This window comes from Falco peregrinus, chromosome 1, assembly GCF_023634155.1.
Source record: "Falco peregrinus isolate bFalPer1 chromosome 1, bFalPer1.pri, whole genome shotgun sequence".
NCBI classification, from domain to species: Eukaryota; Metazoa; Chordata; class Aves; order Falconiformes; family Falconidae; genus Falco; species Falco peregrinus.
In genome coordinates, this window is record NC_073721.1 from 18767101 (window position 1) to 18785567 (window position 18467).

The 18467-nt window shown below is 38.1% G+C and overlaps 1 protein-coding gene and 1 non-coding gene across 2 annotated transcripts in view; both read left to right on the forward strand.

Moving 5' to 3' along the window:
• The window catches only part of CCAR1 (cell division cycle and apoptosis regulator 1), a 31568-nt gene that overhangs the window by 3028 nt on the left and 10073 nt on the right, over positions 1 to 18467 (forward strand). The window contains exons 3-18 of the mRNA XM_055807951.1: positions 4903 to 5075; positions 5670 to 5714; positions 6382 to 6414; positions 7398 to 7591; positions 8122 to 8236; positions 8322 to 8514; positions 9657 to 9789; positions 10105 to 10266; positions 10716 to 10941; positions 12240 to 12353; positions 13248 to 13414; positions 14131 to 14341; positions 15150 to 15233; positions 15907 to 16092; positions 17738 to 17929; positions 18180 to 18413. Of these exons, the coding sequence (XP_055663926.1) occupies positions 4903 to 5075; positions 5670 to 5714; positions 6382 to 6414; positions 7398 to 7591; positions 8122 to 8236; positions 8322 to 8514; positions 9657 to 9789; positions 10105 to 10266; positions 10716 to 10941; positions 12240 to 12353; positions 13248 to 13414; positions 14131 to 14341; positions 15150 to 15233; positions 15907 to 16092; positions 17738 to 17929; positions 18180 to 18413 (2462 nt within the window). The remainder of the gene's footprint in view (positions 1 to 4902; positions 5076 to 5669; positions 5715 to 6381; positions 6415 to 7397; positions 7592 to 8121; positions 8237 to 8321; positions 8515 to 9656; positions 9790 to 10104; positions 10267 to 10715; positions 10942 to 12239; positions 12354 to 13247; positions 13415 to 14130; positions 14342 to 15149; positions 15234 to 15906; positions 16093 to 17737; positions 17930 to 18179; positions 18414 to 18467) is intronic.
• LOC114011511 (small nucleolar RNA SNORD98) lies at positions 13031 to 13095 on the forward strand. The gene has a single exon (XR_003553439.1). It is a non-coding gene; the product is annotated as a small nucleolar RNA SNORD98 (small nucleolar RNA).

Here is an 18467-nt window from a genome sequence, read left to right on the forward strand (position 1 = left end):
AAAGACAACATTTGGTTGCACTTTTGCCGCCTTCCTGTGCTAGTTCCACCTTCTTTCGCGTTCCTAGCAGCCCTGTTCACCCTGTAATATCTTCTCTCCGGTATCACTTGAAGGCATTTAGGCTCTTGTATCCTGTGCAGCTCTTTTCCTGTTGCTACTGCAGTACACAGTGACTGTGTCCTTTATTCCCTCCCTGTCTGTACTACTAAATCCTGTCCCTGGGATTCTACTGCCCAGCCCCTGTTTTAGTATCCATGGTATATACTTGTTCCTCTGCTTTTTTTATTGACAGTACTGATTTATGATTTATAAGATATACACTTCTTGCAAAGTATGCAGTTTGCAGCATGCTGGCACTGCTGAGAGCTGAAGAACAGCGCTTACTGTTGGACTACAGCTAAGTAGTCACCTTTCATGCACCTTTCAACACACAGCTATGACTGTCCAGCTAGGTTGCTTGCCTGATGGAGAGATGCTGTCAGTGCTCAGGCATGCTGACTAGCATATGCTACTGACCTGCAGCTGTGCTCAAGAAGTTGTGCAGATTGGCTTACCCTTGTGAATCTCAGTGTTCATAAACTGATTTTACATTTACCAAATTTTTATATATTTTCAGATTAGCCAAAGGTGTTACGTGTATTTATGCATGCCAGCTGTTTTTATCTGCGTCATATTCCTTCTGCGAAGCATTGAGTTGCTTGAGTATTGGGGAAAGAGACCTTGATTTTTGTAACACAAGCAACATGATATAAACTTTTTCATAAGCTGTTGTCAGAAGTGGTGAGTGATGGTGTTATGAACCAGTTTGATAATTGCAAAAAAGATAATTTCAGAGTTGGGAGTTTTGGTGGTGTGTTGGGTTTTTTTTGTATTGCTGACTTGCATGCTGTCCTGGTGAAGAGGTAACTATGAGTTAAGGCCCTTAATTGTTAAGGAGTGACGCTCTAAGGTAGTTGTAGAGTGACATGCCATGTAATGAAGAGTTCCTGGGATCCCTTTGGAATAGCTTAGTAATTACTGTCTGTGCCTGTGGTATTAGAAGATAGATGGGCAATTCCAGGTGCCAGCAAAGATGTACATGTGAAGAGAGACTCCTGCTTGTAACACAGGGAAATTGTTTCTTTATTCCTTGTCTGTGGTTTTGTGCATCATATGGCCAAAACCAGAATAAAGTCCCTGCTATGCTGTTAAAATGTTGTTAAAGCATAAATTAAATCATGCCTACTACAGAAAATTAAAGTTTAAAAAATTAAAAATTACAACATTCCTGGATAGCACAGATTGCTTTTTGCCAGTACTTCTTATACTTTTAACTTACATAATGATGTGCAAATTCCTGAAACACCTGCAAAGGAAAATTCTCTATTATTCCCTTAGCTATTATTTTTTGACATGTCTTTGCTGTATTTGTGTGACAGTGCTTGGCATACACTGTTTTCAGGGTTATTATTTCTGGTTGCACAGTGAAGCCTGTTTTCATAGACCTGTAGTCAAGGGGAAGTCCTAGCTATGCTGCGTTCTGGCTGATCGGTGTCATCTTTGCTACAGCAAAACTTCATTGCATTAGAGCGAAGAGCAGTGCACCAACTGATGAGAGCAAAAGTGCCAGAAGCTCAGTATCTGTTATTGCTGGCGTCCCCTATGAGGTGACTAAAGAAAAGTGTAACAATAGGATGAGCATGCAGCGGAACTCAGAGCCTCTAAGAAATATTAGCTGGTGCACAATTTGCTGGCTTGCTATAAACGGATGTCCTCTGATAAAAATACCGAGCCTAGTTTCTGTTGTGTACTGGTAACAAGGAATTTTCTCTGGAGTAGATTGTACGGCGTTTGCGTTGCAAGTGTGTTAAGCTTGAAGAAACTTAAAAGAATAAGGACTCAAACTCACAATTTGTGACAACCGTGAAAAGTATCCAAAGCCCTGGATAGGGTACTGTTTTACTGTAATCCTAATACATCATTTACCAAAGAGACATACGTAGCTACATACTTTGTTTCCCTGTCTTAAAAGGTCTCTGGAATTTAGAAGCAGCAAGAGGGACTACTAATTACCATCTCTGCATTTGTTACAGCAGAGATTTGTTACCTAAAAAGATACTTGAGCTTCAGCCCAGAACTCCCAGTTTCTATCCAAGCCCTGTCGGATGGTTGTGCCATGCAGTGTTTGGTGCGAATGGAGGTTTTTCAGTCTGCATTTGAAGGAAGACATCTCCATCGCTGTACTTACTGAGATAATTAGAAATCCTAAGAAGCTGTTGTTTGTTGCTGCAGATGCCTGTTGTCAGTTGTAATAATATGGCAGTCAGATGTCCATTCTGACACTCAGTCTGTGATGCGTTCTCTGTCTCTTTATTTTTTTGTGTTTCTTTCCCTCTTTTTCCCTTTTTTTTTTTTGTTTTGTTTTAAACTAATGCAAACACAGTTGCCTCTTTAATTGGAGCCTGTTCGACTGAGTACATAGATGAAAGGTAGTCAAATTAAACTCCTGGAATACTTCAGGGCAAATTGGTAGGAACAAGATACAGCTTTGAAAAACTTGTTGCTACAGGTGTTATCCTTTGAGGGGATCTCAGCAGTGTTTTGTCTTTGCCCTTTGTTAGTAAGTTGATCTGTAGTTATAGATGACATGATACCCGATTTAATACTAAATACTCCTAATGTGACAGTAGAGGTGGCAAAAAAATACTTTTTTTTCTTAATGGACAAATTGAGATAAGAGTCTTAGGGTGGGCCGAGAGTTGTTTTAGATAATTATGGGTTTTGCTGGAGGGGAAGTTGTCATAATGGAAACTGAAGAGTGGTGTAACCCCAAGATCTGGTTTTGGGAGCAAGCATGTTAATTTTTTTGTGAGTATCCTTGGTACAAAAAGTAGGACAGAACTTGTGAAACTTGCTTGATGACGCTTCCCAGCTCCGTTCCTGTGTGTTAGAACATCAGAATAGAACTTTAGACTGATTGACAATAGCTAGTGTAGCCAAACGGATTCAAAGGGAATAGCATGAAGTGAATTTCTGCAGTGAGCAGAAATTCCTATTAGCATGTGGAAGTAAGAGGAGGATTAATGCATTGGTGGTTTGCCTTGAGTGAGCCAGCAAATGCAGCCACGAAAAATGGAAGTTGTCCCAGGATGCAACAGCAAAGCACTTTCATTAGATTTAAAGGTCTGTTTCAGGTGTGTTATGTGAGGCTCCGGGTGAAAATGTCCTTCTGGATCATCAAAAATGCACATTCAGTTGGAGCTGATGTGATAAGCAGGAGGCAAGAGGATCAAGGGAACGGAGGGTCTGTCATGGGAGAAGCCTCAGATTTGGCTTGCTTGTCTTCTAAAGAAACCTGAATGTTGGCCTTTTCTAGAGAAAACAGTCATGTAATACTGGAAATAATATAATCTTGCTGTACTATAGAATGCTTGATTTCACTGTTAAAATAGTATTATTTCCTGGAATGCTTCTGTGACAATATTTAGTACAGGTCATAGTGATGGTGATTGTCATGGTTGCTTATATATTTCTTCCATGTTTCATTCCAAAATTTTAAGACGGTCAGTGCCATCAACTTGTTGTCTGAATATCATACTCTGCTGGAAAGAACAGCATGGTAGAGAGGATTACTGTACTGAGGATCTGTTGAGTTGGTTACAGCGTTTTTGGGTATTCTGTGGTGATGGTCACCGGCTACAAGCAATCTCTCACTGCATTTCTGGGTCAGGAATGAAAGCTTCATTTTGGGTCAGTAAGAATACTGTGGAGCACAAACTCTGCAGGAAGAGTGTACAGTAAATCTGGTTTTCATTTCATTGTGTCTTTAATGGCTTTGGAAGAGAAAGGAACTCTGTTGTTCAACTTGAATGTTCTTCAGTTCTGAAGGTGGCTGGCTGACCTGTTTTTGCTGGCAATATGTTTCCCTGCTGAGTCTCTCTTTGGTTTTATTTAAACATGTGGACTAGACTGATAGCTTGATGAAGTGATATTTAATCATGCAGCTGCAGATAACTTTTTTAAAAACTTCTGCCAAAGAGGGAGCAGGTTTCCAGATAGGTTTGCAGCTCTTCAGTCAGATTCGCGTTGTGCAAGGCTATTTGTCCCTGAAGGTTCCATCAGTAAGGCTTAAGCATACCTTGTTCAGAAGTATCACATGCATGCAAAATGTAGCATGTGGATAGCAGGTCTTCATGATTTGCTTAATCTTTGGCAGTGAATTAAAAGCTGATGTGACAATAACATAAACTAACGTTTCCTTCCAGTTTGAGTCTGGGCAGCACAAAGCCTTCCTAGTAGGAACTGGAGAGAGCTTGACTTTGTCCTTTTATACGTGGGGATCAATTAAACTCCCTGTTATAAGGCTATTCCTTCTCTACCAGCCCCCACATCTATACAATCGAGCTCACCCTGGGACAAAGACAGCACTGAGTGAAGCGAAGCCTTGTGCATTTTCAGAGGACATGTTTCGTAGCTGCTATTACAGTAAAGATTTCTCTTGCCCTCAGACAGAATGAAATGTATTAAGACAGAACGAAATGTATTAATTGATTTAGAAAACAGAGAACAGTCTTCATCCAGCTCATCCAAAATCTGAAATACATTCAAGAAAGAATACAGTGTGTGTGTGTTGGGGGTGGGTGCAGATGGAGCTGACAACTGCTAGAGCTGTAAAATCACAAGCAGCTTAAGAGAAGGAAATTAAGCTGTCTCTGTGCCTCTGCTGTATTGTACTATTTGTAAATGAATTTGGAAGAGGAGCTAGTGAGGTGTGATCCTTTATCTTGAATTTTGGAATTGGATTTATCTACTTCATGAGCTTGACTTGGGAGTGAAGCACCACAGTACTGCATCTAGTATAACACTCAGAAACCTCAGCTGCTTAAAGTTGCTCAGTGCTTACGCTGTGTGTTCTCTTTTCAGCTGCTCTTGGTGTACAGCAGCCATCGCTGCTTGGAGCCTCTCCTACAATATACACCCAGCAGACGGCATTGGCAGCGGCAGGCCTAACTACACAAACACCAACGAACTATCAGCTAACTCAGACAGCTGCTTTACAGCAGCAAGCTGCAGCTGCAGCAGCTGCGTTACAGCAGGTAAAGAAAAAGGAGTGTTTGCTGTTGACTGTTAACTTTAACAATATGAAACAGTGGCTTTGTAAAGCTAAAGTATCCAGAAGAAAAGCAGGGTGGAAAGTGGTGAACATTTCAGTATAAACCTTTTAAAAAAACAGTGGGATTTTAGGTCTGCAGCTATCAATAGTTGTGTTAACCTGTGAAGGTGGGAATTTTGCCTATGGAGGTGCTGACCTTTAGCTATGGAAAGCCTTTTTGGAAAAGGAGTTTTGCTGCACCTAAACTGAGAATCTAAAGTTCCCAGCATTTTCTATCACTCTATGTATCCTTAATAGCATTTTGCATGATTCTATACTGTGCCCTAGATACTGTATGAGTGTCAGGCTTAAGAAAAATTGCTGATTTTAGCTAGAAGTGTGTCACAGTCCACTCTAAAGGCTAAGAATAATTGTTATGAAAGTAAAATATGGTGATACTATTAGTTATGTTTTGCATTAGAATTGTTAATTGTGAATAGTTTCTATCTAAAACTTGCTTAGTAGAAAACTTGTATTTGGTATTATTGGGGTAATAATACTTCCTGTTTATGAGATATTTTGCTCTTATCTGTTTCAGCAATATTCACAACCTCAGCAGACTCTCTATAGTGTACAGCAACAGGTTTGTCTGATTCTTACTGTGTACATCACAAATAACTTTAAAAATAATGTTGGTTGTGTGTCTTGTAGGATTTGTTTCTCAATTCATCCTCATATGGGAGGTTAAAGGACCTAGGTATATTTTTTTGTAGTGAAAGAGAGCTTGAAGTTCATAAACTTGGAGAGATGTAATCAGAATGGAAACCTACCTACCTTCATGCAAAAAGGAAATTTAAAAATACGTACTATTCCATGTGTACACGATTCCTGCTAAACTCTGCTCTAAACAGGGCCGTGTATTTTAACTGCTGGAAAGATGCCGTCCAAAAAAATTCCCTCAAGTTTTTTTTATGGTCTTTGAATTTAACAGGATTTTGAAAAAGAATAAAAGGACATGGAAATTACAGGCCTAAGCTTCTCCAGCTGCCAAAATTTTTTTTGGTATTGGTATTAATTTTCAGTTAAAAAACCCTCAGCATTTCTGCTTACTGAATAAATCTGGATTATACAATCTTAAAATTGACCACATGAGTGCAATTTTATGCATATGCAAACTACTGAAATGACCAAACCCCAAAGGACTATTAACTGACTCAGATTAAGCAAAAACTCTTACTTGTAAAGAGGAGGTAAAATTGTACAATTTCCTTAAGCATATAAAATTAATTTATAACTTTATTTATTTTAAGTTGCAGCAACCTCAGCAGACCCTTTTAACTCAGGTTAGTTTGGTTTTATTGTTTGGTCTTCATTCCCAAACACAGATAATATAAGAGTGCAAATTTGTGACGTCTTGGGTAGTTTAATCTGTAAAATGAACTAATATGAATGGACAATTTATTGCTAGAGGTTTATTTTATCCAGATGTTAAAATATGCATAGCCTTGGTTTAAAAATTAATAGCAACCACTTTTCCTTAATTTTGAAGGGAATGTGTGTTGATTACATAATAATTTTTTTTCGTTTGAACTTCAAGTGTTCAGTTGTTTGCAGTAACAACCTGGGAAAATCCTTCTCGCCTTTGAGAAGGAATTTAACTTTGTGTTAATAGTATGCAGTATGTCTGTAGAGAGGTTTAAAAAGAACCTTGCTGAACTTGACAGGTTTAAAACATGCAACCATTTAATACACTATAAATTGCTCTAGTTCCATTTTCACTTAACCTTTTAAACATGTTTTAAAATACAAAGGTAAAAATAGGTTACTTAGTTTCTTTATCTTACTATGTTCTGCTTTTGTAAGAAGGCAAGCACATAAATTGTTGAGTTAGGGAAGGTTGAGTTAGGAAATTTAGCCTTAACCTTTACTGACTTCTAACTACAGTTGGGATATAAATGGAGAAAAATCTCTTTAAGCGTGTATTCCTAGCAAAATTAGGGCTTTTGTCCTCTTCAGGCCCGCTGTACGGGTTACCTGCGAGCAATAACACAGTCATCTTTTTTGTGTTTTTTCTAGACATTGTGCATATTTTGAGGAAGTTGACTTTTTTAAAAGAAAAGGATAAACAAAGCCAGTCTTCATTCAAAGTAGAAAAAAAGCCATCTAAAAAATCCAAACCAAAAAACCTTCCATGTTCTGAAAATCCCTGTTCAGAATTGCTTTAGAGATATTTTAAACTCCCGTCTACATGGGTAAAGGAACTGTTCCTTGTTGTAGGTATTTCAGCTGGTTATAAGATTTATAGTTTGCTTTATTTTGCTTACAGCCAGCTGTTGCACTACCTACCAGTCTTAGCCTGTCTACTCCTCAGCCGGCAGCCCAGATAACTGTTTCTTATCCAGCCCCCCGGTCAAGTCAACAGCAAACCCAACCACAAAAGCAGCGTGTCTTCACTGGGGTAGTTACTAAACTACATGATACATTTGGTTTTGTGGATGAAGATGTCTTTTTTCAGCTTAGGTAAGATGTAAATACCTGCCTGCAGATGTATTCTGTGATACCCTCACTAAATAAAAGTTTTAGATTACTGTGTTTTAATTCTGTGACTCCATTGATAGTGCCTGCAGTTAGTATGTTGTTTCCTGTCAACACTGGAATTCACACAGTCAAGTTAAGTTAATAAACACTAGATCTGCATTCCTTTATGTGAGCTTTTGAATTTTCTTAATGCAAAGCCCAAGCCTGGGAGACTGAGAAGATTATTAAGCTCCTTCTAATAGGAAATAGCAGAATTTGTGGGTGATTAAATGCGTTCTAACTTGCTGTCTGCTTGTCCTGACTCAGTACTGTTCAGGGAACTTCTGCTTTTGGGCCAAAGACTGTGCCTACTCCATGCTGAAGCAGATAGTACTTTAACTGATTTGGGGTGTAGATGCTCTTTTTACAAGCTTTTTTAATGAACTTTGTTTTCTCCCAGCTTTATATGTAACTTGCAAATATAAAACTAGTTAAATAAGACTCTCACAATACTTTTTTTGTATTGTTTGCAGTGCTGTTAAAGGAAAGACACCTCAGGTGGGTGACAGAGTTTTGGTAGAAGCTACTTACAATCCTAATATGCCATTCAAATGGAATGCACAGAGGATCCAGACACTTCCAAATCAGGTATATGGGGTTACCCAGTCTAACTGGCACTGACTGCTTCTGGGTTTAAGCTCACTCACAACTCATTTTTCTCTTCTGCTGTTAGAACCAGACACAAGCTCAGCCGTTACTGAAGACACCTCCAGCGGTTCTTCAGCCCATTGCACAGCAGACTGCATTCAGTGTTCAGGCACAGCCACAGCCACAGTCCTTGTTGCAGGCACAGATATCGGCAGCTTCAATCACACCTTTGCTTCAGACACAGCCTCAGCCGTTACTGCAGCAGCCACAGCAGAAAGGTGCTCCTTCAGTGCACAGTCTGTCATGGTCGTTCTGGTGCTTAGTGTGGGGTGGTATTTTTTTGTGAGTCAGAAGGCTGAAGTAAAAGTTGAAATAATATGGCAAGGACCCTATAGAATTTTATTTTTGGACGTGCATCTTCCTGCAGCTGTATGCCAGGCACTAGCTCAAGAATCACCTGGTTAGTGAAATTCCCATGGGCTCCTGTTTGTATTAAGATTTCATAATCTGAAAGCAAATTCAATGTAATTTTTATTCTCACACATTCACAGACAGGTTGGGGAGTTGAACTATTAATGGCAGTGTAGTTCTTCAGCATCTTCTGGAGTGTTCAACACGATCGGGTTTCACACAGTTGCATCGTTAAAACTAGTATTCTATATTGGCATTTTATTTATTTCAGTTAGTCAGGTTGGCACTTGAGAGAAGAAAAACTGCCGAACATGGCAAATCTCAAACAATGATGGTGGTTGACTTGAACTTTTGAGTGGCTGAAGAATCAGTAATAGGATTGATAACGAAGATAAAATTAAGACTTCTTACCCACAGTAAAAGCAAGAGAGAAGTTCTTAAGCTATCACATGAGCAGAACTCTTGGATGAATGCTTATCACAATCTAATTAGTCCTAGTTGTTTGTTGGTGTTAGTAATGTTTGCTCCATTTACAGTCGGTTGGTTGAATGTCTTGAGACAGCAAAAGTATGTGCTGGGGGATCAGTGCAGTGGTAGAATAAAATTATTTCAGAATGATTTTTCAGGAGGCTGTTTTTACCTATGAATAGCCTCAAAAATAAGTTTCAGATTTTCTTTAGTTCCATGCGCATAGGTAGTATACCTATCTTAAATTATTTTTCCAAGAGAAGGCTTAGCTGTTTACTGTGATAGGTTCCATACACTTGGATTACATCAGCTTCTGTCTTGAGAAGATGCTTCTAAAACAATTCTGCTTACTGGAGTCTGTTTGCATCTGCGAAGAAAAGCATAGGTGTCTTGATTTTCTTGGGATGGGTGTTATTAATAAACAGATTTGACTCGAGATATTCAGAAAACATGCACAAGTGAAACAACTGTAAAGCAGCAATGTTTGTAAAGTGGAGATAGCTGCCCCCTATTATGTATTGATCTTACAAATATTTTTCAGGTGGCTTGTTACAGCCCCCTGTTCGTCTAGTTTCACAGCCTCAGCCAGCTCGAAGATTAGACCCACCATCCAGATTTTCTGGGAGGAATGACAGAGGAGGAGACCCTATGCCAAACCGAAAAGATGACAGGAGGTATGTTGTAGAAGACTAGACTATAATCAAAGCGTTCTGTAAAGACCTGTCTTCAAACAGAGCTGAGCTTCTTGCTCCAGAGTCGGTCAGTGATATGCACAAGTGCCTTTACCACTAGATGTTGGCGAAGAGTTCTTGTCTATCTGAAATGAAGGAATTGTATAATTGGTCTCTGGTAAAGAGACAGCGCACTGAAACTATGAGGAACTTCCTCATCTTCTTTTTGTGAGTCAACTCTGACAGGTCTAGCTTCTTTTGTGCTAGAAACCATTTTGTGTTACCAGCATTCAAAAATATTTGTATGTATTTTTTAAGTCGTGAAAGAGAACGAGAGAGACGTAGGTCCCGGGAAAGATCACCCCAGAGAAAACGCTCCAGAGAGAGATCACCTAGACGAGAGAGGGAGAGGTCACCTCGGAGACCGCGACGTGTTGTTCCTCGTTACACGGTTCAGTTTTCCAAGTTTTCATTGGACTGGTACGTCTGTAGTGCCAGATGATTACCTGTGTATCACTTTAATTGTGGGTACAGATTACTGTGAGCTGTGTCAACACGTGTGTGTAGTGAGTGTTAAATGATGATCTTAAATCTAAAGAATGATCAAATATGTAATGGCTGAGAACCTTGTACGTTAAACTTTTACTAGGTTCTTTGTTATGTTTGAATGCTACTGCACAATACCTTTATAACCCTGTTTAATAAATAATCTCTAATATACAGGCACCTTAATTGGAAGAGTGTTTAGTAGTTACTTGTGTTTAAACTTTGACCCATGACGCTTTTAACTGAAATACATTGCTCTTTACATTTTATATCTCTATCATTAAATAGACAATGGTTATATTTCCAGTTAATATCTTGTAATTATGTGCTTTATTAATCGTTCTTTTATTGCTGTATCTTTCAAATACTGTTGTTTATTTCAGCCGTAGCTGTGATATGATGGAGCTGAGGAGGCGTTACCAGAACTTGTATATCCCAAGTGATTTCTTTGATGCTCAGTTTACTTGGGTGGATGCTTTTCCTATGTCTAGACCGTTTCAGCTGGGGAACTACTGTAATTTCTACGTAATGCATAGAGAAGTAGATCCTATAGATAAAAATGCTGCGGTCCTTGATCCACCTGATGCTGATCATCTGTACAGTGCAAAGGTTTGTATAGGTTTCCAGTATTATGACTATTCATTAGAAAATTTTTTTACTTATAGGGTGAAAAAGTGATTATAACTGAACTGAAAATACTGTGCAGTGATTTGAGCAAAATACAGCATTTTAAACTTTTCTGTGAAGAGCTAGTATGTAGAGCTTGAAGAGTCATGACTGAAATCAGTTTGTTTTTCTCTTACTAGAGCTGTCCTAAATCTTGTTTTTACTGTGTTCTCTTCCTTGCTCTGTACGTAGTTGTATGGATGTGGTTATAGGAAAGAAAGCCAGCTTCTGCAACATCTCTGAATGTATTTCTTAGGCAATTCATTCTGAATAGTTAATGCACCCCTTTTTCTATTATGTTTTTTTCTCCTTCAAGGGTCCTTTCTGTGCAGTTTGTGCTCTTCTGTTTAGTGATTCTTTCTTTTCAGATTCATTTCAATATTTGTTATTTTGGTGAAAGTAGATTGACATTTACATAATCCCAGCATATTCAAAAAATGCGGCATCAAGAGCTGTAATGATGTGTTAAAGACCTCAGTGTCAAAATGTCTTCCTAAAACTACTTTCATTTGAAAGCTCTTTCATTAAAATAGGTCTGAGATTTCTAGGTCAATCTGTTTTAAAGTATTTCATGTTAAAGATAGTTTTAGAAACAACACTGCCTTTAATCCTTGTATATCTGGAAGACTCAACTTTACTTGACTTCTGTGTATAAAAACTTTGAAGCCTTGGCTCAAGTATCAGACATACTGTTTTTTTCAGTTTATTGATTCAGAGCAAGAGCTTTCCTTCAGAAGTTTAAGCTTCAAAATAAATTCAGTAACTGAGGAATAGCATCCTGATTCATAATATTAACCTGTTTAGGATAGAAGGCAATCTTGTTAAATTTGACTGGGCTAATGGGATGCTACGAGGATGCAGATTAATCTCTTGGTCAGTTCTCCTGCAATTGTGAGAAAGCGGAAAGAGTCAGTTACTGAAACCAGAAATGTACTCTGTGTGGTTCTTGGTATAGGGTATTTGGCATATAGTGATGACATGTGAAGCATGTTGCTGTTACATGCTTTCAGTTTATCCTTTTTTTTAATAAGATAACACTTTGCATCCATATGGGACAGAGTGAAACTGGTCCTTGCAGACATTTTAACACTCAGCTCTACAATTTTATTTTACCTTTACTTGTTCTGATTTTTTGTGACATTAAGGAAAAAGCACTGGTATGTATGTGTTTGCAAGTTGTGGTCATTGTTTACCAGTCATAGTGGGAAACCTTCACAAGATTGATCTGACTTACACAACAGGTGATGTTGATGGCTAGTCCTAGTATGGAGGATCTCTATCATAAGTCATGTGCTCTGGCTGAAGATCCCCAAGAACTTCGTGATGGATTTCAGCATCCTGCTAGACTTGTAAAGGTAAATATGCTTCAATGCCAGACACTTTTGGCAGTAAAGGTTGGTTATAGAGCTTCAGAATATCTGTCAATAAGGAAGGAGTTTGTAGGCTGCTAAACGATGGCTTCATTTTTTTCATCTGAAGAGACCTAGTTTAAATGTCAGTTCTTTTTCCACTTCGTAGGAACTCCATCTTCACTGCTTTCATATTTACTGCTTTGTTCAGCTTAGTTAAACAATAGATATTTGGAGAAACCTACATTAATTATATAATAATTAACTTTGTTAGCCTTTTTTCACAAACACTTAAGACTTTTTTTTAAGGGCTCAGCTGTGAAGAGAATACAAACAAAGCAACAGTTAAGTAACCATTGTATTAAGTGAAATTCAGCTGTGGTTAAACTGAACAATCTGTAAGTGCTGTGGTGTTTCAGGATAACACAGACTTGTTTTCCAGTTAAACTCCATCACCGTAAAGCATGTGGGGAGGTACTTGAATTTATAGATATAATGCTCTTGTGGTCTTACCTTTAGTAGCTTTGCTTTATCACTTTTAAGCAGGAACACCTATAAATGTGTATTGGAATCAAGACACCATCTAAATCTGTATCTGTCCTTTATGCTAGAAAGCTTTTAATTGCAAAGGAACAAACCTGTACCAAATAACAAACTTGATGGAAAGTCTTGCAAACAAGAATGAGTGATGATGTTTTAAACCTATTCCATTTCTGAAATAGTATGTGGAAGAAAAATAACTGAACTCTTTCTTGACCGACTTTCATTTTCAGATTTCAAAATAATGTGACAGTTTACTCACGGATTTCAGTGTGTGCGCTATGAAATATTCTTTGCACTTTGGGAAAAATGACTCTTTACCCCTAGCAGGGGAACATTCAGAAGACTCTTTTTGTCTAGTTTTTAGTGGGTATGAAAGGCAAAGATGAAGCTATGGCTATTGGAGGACACTGGTCCCCTTCACTGGATGGACCTGATCCAGAAAAGGACCCTTCCGTGCTGATAAAGACGGCTATTCGCTGTTGCAAGGCTCTTACAGGGATTGACTTAAGTGTGTGCACACAATGGTAAGTACTGTACTGCAAAGCAAAGTACACTGTAGAAATACTTGTCTGTTACCAGGAGTTTTAAGATGGAAAAACCTTTTTTTTTTTTTTTTTTCTTTGTCAGCTGCTCTTGGTAGTGCAGGTAAACTACTCAAAGGATGTTCTGTTTTGTAATAAGCTTGATTGGTGCCAACTCTGCTGAGTACTGCATTAGGAACTAATTAAAAATTCTGGATTTATTTTGATATGTTATGCTGTAATTTTTAATGAATGTGTGCTGAAAATATTTTTCATTTTGTGCATAGCTGGAGAAGATCGTCAAGAGAACTTCCATTTCATTGTTCTTTTGTTATAAATAAATAGCTGTTCGTTATATAGCCATATTTTCTCTTGATGAGTTTTTGTCCTGTGTTAACACTCATTGCGGTTTTACTAATACCAGGAAAGCCTATTGTATGCTAAATTTGAAGTGCTTCAACTTTTATTTGTACATTAAACTTACGTGTGCTAAGCAACAAGTTACATGAAAATAATTTTGTTGGTTTTCCTCCTTATCGATCGTGATACCGTTTTACAAATGTGACAAAAGAGAAAATATGGCTTCCATAATTTTTTTCTTTAGATAAACTTCAAGGTCTTGCAGCAAAGTTTCTTTACTTGATGTGCTACAAGTGATCTAGGCTCTTTAAAATGTATTGTAGAATTTTTTTTCCAACATGCTTCTTCCCTTGCAACAGGTACCGTTTTGCAGAGATTCGCTACCATCGCCCTGAGGAGACCCACAAGGGGCGTACAGTTCCAGCTCATGTGGAGACAGTGGTTTTATTTTTCCCGGATGTTTGGCATTGCCTTCCCACCCGCTCAGAGTGGGAAACCCTCTCCCGAGGATACAAGCAGCAGCTGGTCGAGAAGCTTCAGGGTGAACGCAAGGAGGCTGATGGAGAACAGGCACTGAACGCTAATCCCTTTTTCTATTTCTGCTTCTCACAGGCACAGGAACACAGGCACAAATTGCACACCACATACTACACAACATACATACATAGGAGGAACATAACTGGTAACAATGACTGGTAAACCAGCTTTCAGCAGTGTAGTGAATGTTGGTTTTTATTTTTATTTCAGCTAGTTCACTAATTTTAAATGTGTATGCTGATAATCACAAATGGAATTAAATTGTGCTTATGATGCGCAGAAAATTTTTTATCATAGATGTAGTTGCTGGAATCTGGGACCAGTTGTTGAGTGAGATGCAGTTTATGAATAGCTGTCTTTAAACATTTTGCCATTTTCTAAAATTCCTAAATTCTTTCTTGTGGCCAGTTCTAATTGTGATATTTGAAATTGAACAAAACACTAGTCTGAAACATCTGAATTTCAGGCCATGTGGCTGATCAACATCTTGGAATAAGGGAAGGTCTGACTGAACAAAGAGTAATTTGGGGGATTTAAAATCTGGGGGGAAATCACACACTGTGTGGTTAAAGGAGACCAGCAGTGTCTGTGTAACCCCAATATTCTTTGTGGTGTTGCTTATCACCCTTTTGTGTTCCACAGATCTGGCTTGTATTGGCTGAGTGGCACTGTGATCATTTATAAAGTGGTAGAATGTGTGTGTGAACTTGTCTAAATAATAACTTTAGGAGAAGACTATCTGAAACAGTTGTGACCTTGCACAGATCAGCAACAGAATTTAAAAAATAACTGAAATGCTTTCAAGCTTTCTGAATGATAATTTCTAAATTTTATTTGTCAGGACGAAGAGGAAAAGGATGATGGGGAAGCTAAAGAGATCTCTACACCTACACACTGGTCTAAACTGGATCCAAAAACAATGAAGGTAACTAACGTTTTTCTTAAAATTTTATTTCATTGTACGCCGCTTCCATTTTTAAGGCATCACCCGAAATATAGCAGTATATTCCCTTAACTGAGCAAAAAGCTTCAGTAGTGTTTTAACTTCCTTGCTGATTTTGTAGGTATTAGATGTGATATCACAGTATGCAAGTGTGACTCCTGATTTTAAAAAGTGAAATACAGCTAATGGAAACTACTCAGAACTTTTGAACTTTGTACAATGAAAGGGTATCGCATATGATACATTAACTGGAAAATGAAAGTTCTGCGGTAATCTGGTCATATCTACTTGCATTAAAAAATGTGGGGTCTAAAATACTTTAATATTAGTTTTAAAAGGCAGTACTTAAGACAAAAATTTGTTAGGAGACATAATTAAAAATTTCCTTAAATGAATAATAGTAATAAACTATTTTACTCTAGTGAAATCCTTCCCCTGCCCCTCTGAAGAGCTCCTCAAAAAGGTATTCTTTGAGGAGAACACTTTAAATTTAATATGGTTTATGTACCAGTAAATACTAGTGGTTTTCAGTACAGATTTAAAAAATACAGTTGACTTTCAGTGCTCTTACTTAATTTTTACTTCACCTTTTCTGTTAATCAGATGTTTTGCAATGTCACTGGTTGATATCGCTTACAGAGCCTTTATTTACCAGGTAAATGACCTTCGCAAAGAATTAGAAAGTCGAACCCTTAGCTCTAAAGGACTGAAATCTCAGTTGATAGCTCGACTGACAAAGCAGCTGAAAGTAGAGGAACAAAAAGAAGAGCAAAAGGAGCTAGAGAAGTCTGAGAAAGAAGAGGAAGAGGAGGAAGACAGGAAATCTGAAGATGACAAAGAGGTTAGGTTTTGGACGTACTTGGTTTATGTCTTCTTAAATACATATAAATACGTAAAATACTGTATATAAAATTAAATATATAAAATACTGTATTAATACATTAAAAGTACAGGAATATGCCTAGTTGTGTTGGAATTTTGTAGTTCTGTGACTGTGCTGAGAACTCTTGTTGTAACCTGAGCTGCTGGATTGGAACCAAATCTTGGCAAGTCTGAATTTCTTTTTATCAGCAAAGTCAGTTGAAATACACAGCTATGCTAAGGGTTTTTGAATTAATGTCAGGCCTTAAATGTAAGGAAAAATAAATCCCAAACTCCTGAGAGAAACTGTGCTTGAGAACAGGTGAACACACTTAACAAGATCTTAACTACTTAAACCTACATGAAAAGCAGCTGCTTAGTTGTATTTGCTTTTGGGGACATAGAAGCCTTAGGGAATTATTGTGGAAATGGGAAGAGGGCAGGTTCCAGGCTGTAAAAGGTTATAGTGTTTCAAACAGCCCAGTTCCTTCACATAGTTAATAGTTTGCTTAGGTTTGTTTTCCCCTTCTGATGAGGCTTTAATTTTTGCTTTTGGATAAAATTCCTGTGTATTGAAGTTTCTCAGTTTTGCATTTGGTAGTTTTAATATTACATAGTCTGTTTTGCTGTTTCACAAGGGTAGATGAGATCTGTGTAGTAAGGCCAAAGCTGAACCACAGGAAGGGGCTGTAAATGTCTGGAGAATGTATTGTTTGTTAGTTCCTTTTGAACCTGCCTTTTTGTGTATTACCTGCTAAGAAGTATGGGGTGACTTGAAATTTTGTATATGTGTAAACCTTGTTGAGGGAGCAAAGGCCATGTGCTTGCGAGTTCTGTCAGCTGCTGCCTTCTCCCACAGCTTGGAAGAGCTTCAACTATCTTGGGGTTTCTTGCCACTGTTTTCTTCTAAGATCAGGGAAGGGAACTTTGGTTGTGCTTGCTTTTTTAAAAAGCACAAGTTCTGCCATGACACTTTCTCCACACCCATAAGACCTGAGTATTTCTCTCTTGGTAGTCAGTAGTAAGCTGCTTGGTATTTCACCTTTTTTAATCTTTTGTTTGATTTGCATCAGTTCTATCTCTAGAGATTGCATTTCCTATAACCAAGAGCCAAGTAAATTACTTAAGCTGTGTTGGGTATCTTCGAGAAGATGATGTATAAAGCCTTTACTCTTTCTGTGTAAGGATTAAGACAGTTTACAGTACTGTACAGCTCTAAAAACACCTGTAAACAAACACAAGACCCCTCAGGAGCATTGACACTTTGCTAGCTCGCATACAATTTCTTGAAAAGAAATAGCTCGAGTCCTTCCAGTGTTGAATAAGCATGTTGCGGTTAAGCACTGTAAGATAGTTGGAAGGTACTCATTGCTTTGTGGTCTAAACAACACTGCACGTCCTGCTTTGTGTGGCTCAAGTTTCCAGTTTTCTTAGGTGAGTGTTGGCAGTGGAGACAGTATGCGTTGTAGACAGAAGCCACGGACCAGCATTCTATTTTCTGCGTTGCATTCAGCAGCTTAGGCTTTCCTTCACTTAGTGCAAAGCAGTAAGTCCTAAAAACTAATATATAGGCTGAAACTTCAGCTTTGGAACATGCTCTATGTTGGGTTGTTGCCTCTTTTTAGGAAGAAGAAAGAAAACGTCAAGAAGAAATGGAACGTCAGCGGCGAGAAAGACGATATATCTTGCCTGATGAACCAGCAATCATTGTACATCCTAACTGGGCAGCAAAGAGTGGAAAGTTTGACTGTAGCATTATGTCTCTTAGTGTTCTTCTGGATTACAGATTAGAAGATAATAAAGAACATTCCTTTGAGGTAATTTAACTGTGCTACTTACAGGTAGCTAATCTTAGTTTTTCTTAAATTCTGTGTGATGACTGCAGTATTCTTAAATTGTTGAAGTTTATGATAGCATAGCAAAATAAGTAAGTTCATTTCTTTGTACCTAGAAAAAAATTCTTTGGGACATTGTTTACAATAGCTGTATAGTCACTGTATGATACCTTGAAGAAATGCACAGGTTTCTAAACTTGTCAGTTCTCTTTTCCTTCTCCTTTATGTGCAGGTATCATTGTTTGCAGAACTCTTCAATGAAATGCTTCAGAGAGATTTTGGTGTCAGAATTTACAAAGCACTGATCTCTCTCCCAGAGAGGGAGGACAAAAAAGACAAAAAAGGCAAAAAAGATGACAGAAAAGAAAAAAAAGAAGAAAAAGATGACGAAACAGATGATCCAAAACCTAAGAGGAGAAAATCTGGAGACGATAAAGACAAAAAAGAAGACAGAGATGAAAAGAAGGTCAGCAGCTAGCCCATATGATGTACTTTCCTGTCTGGATCAATATTAAACTGT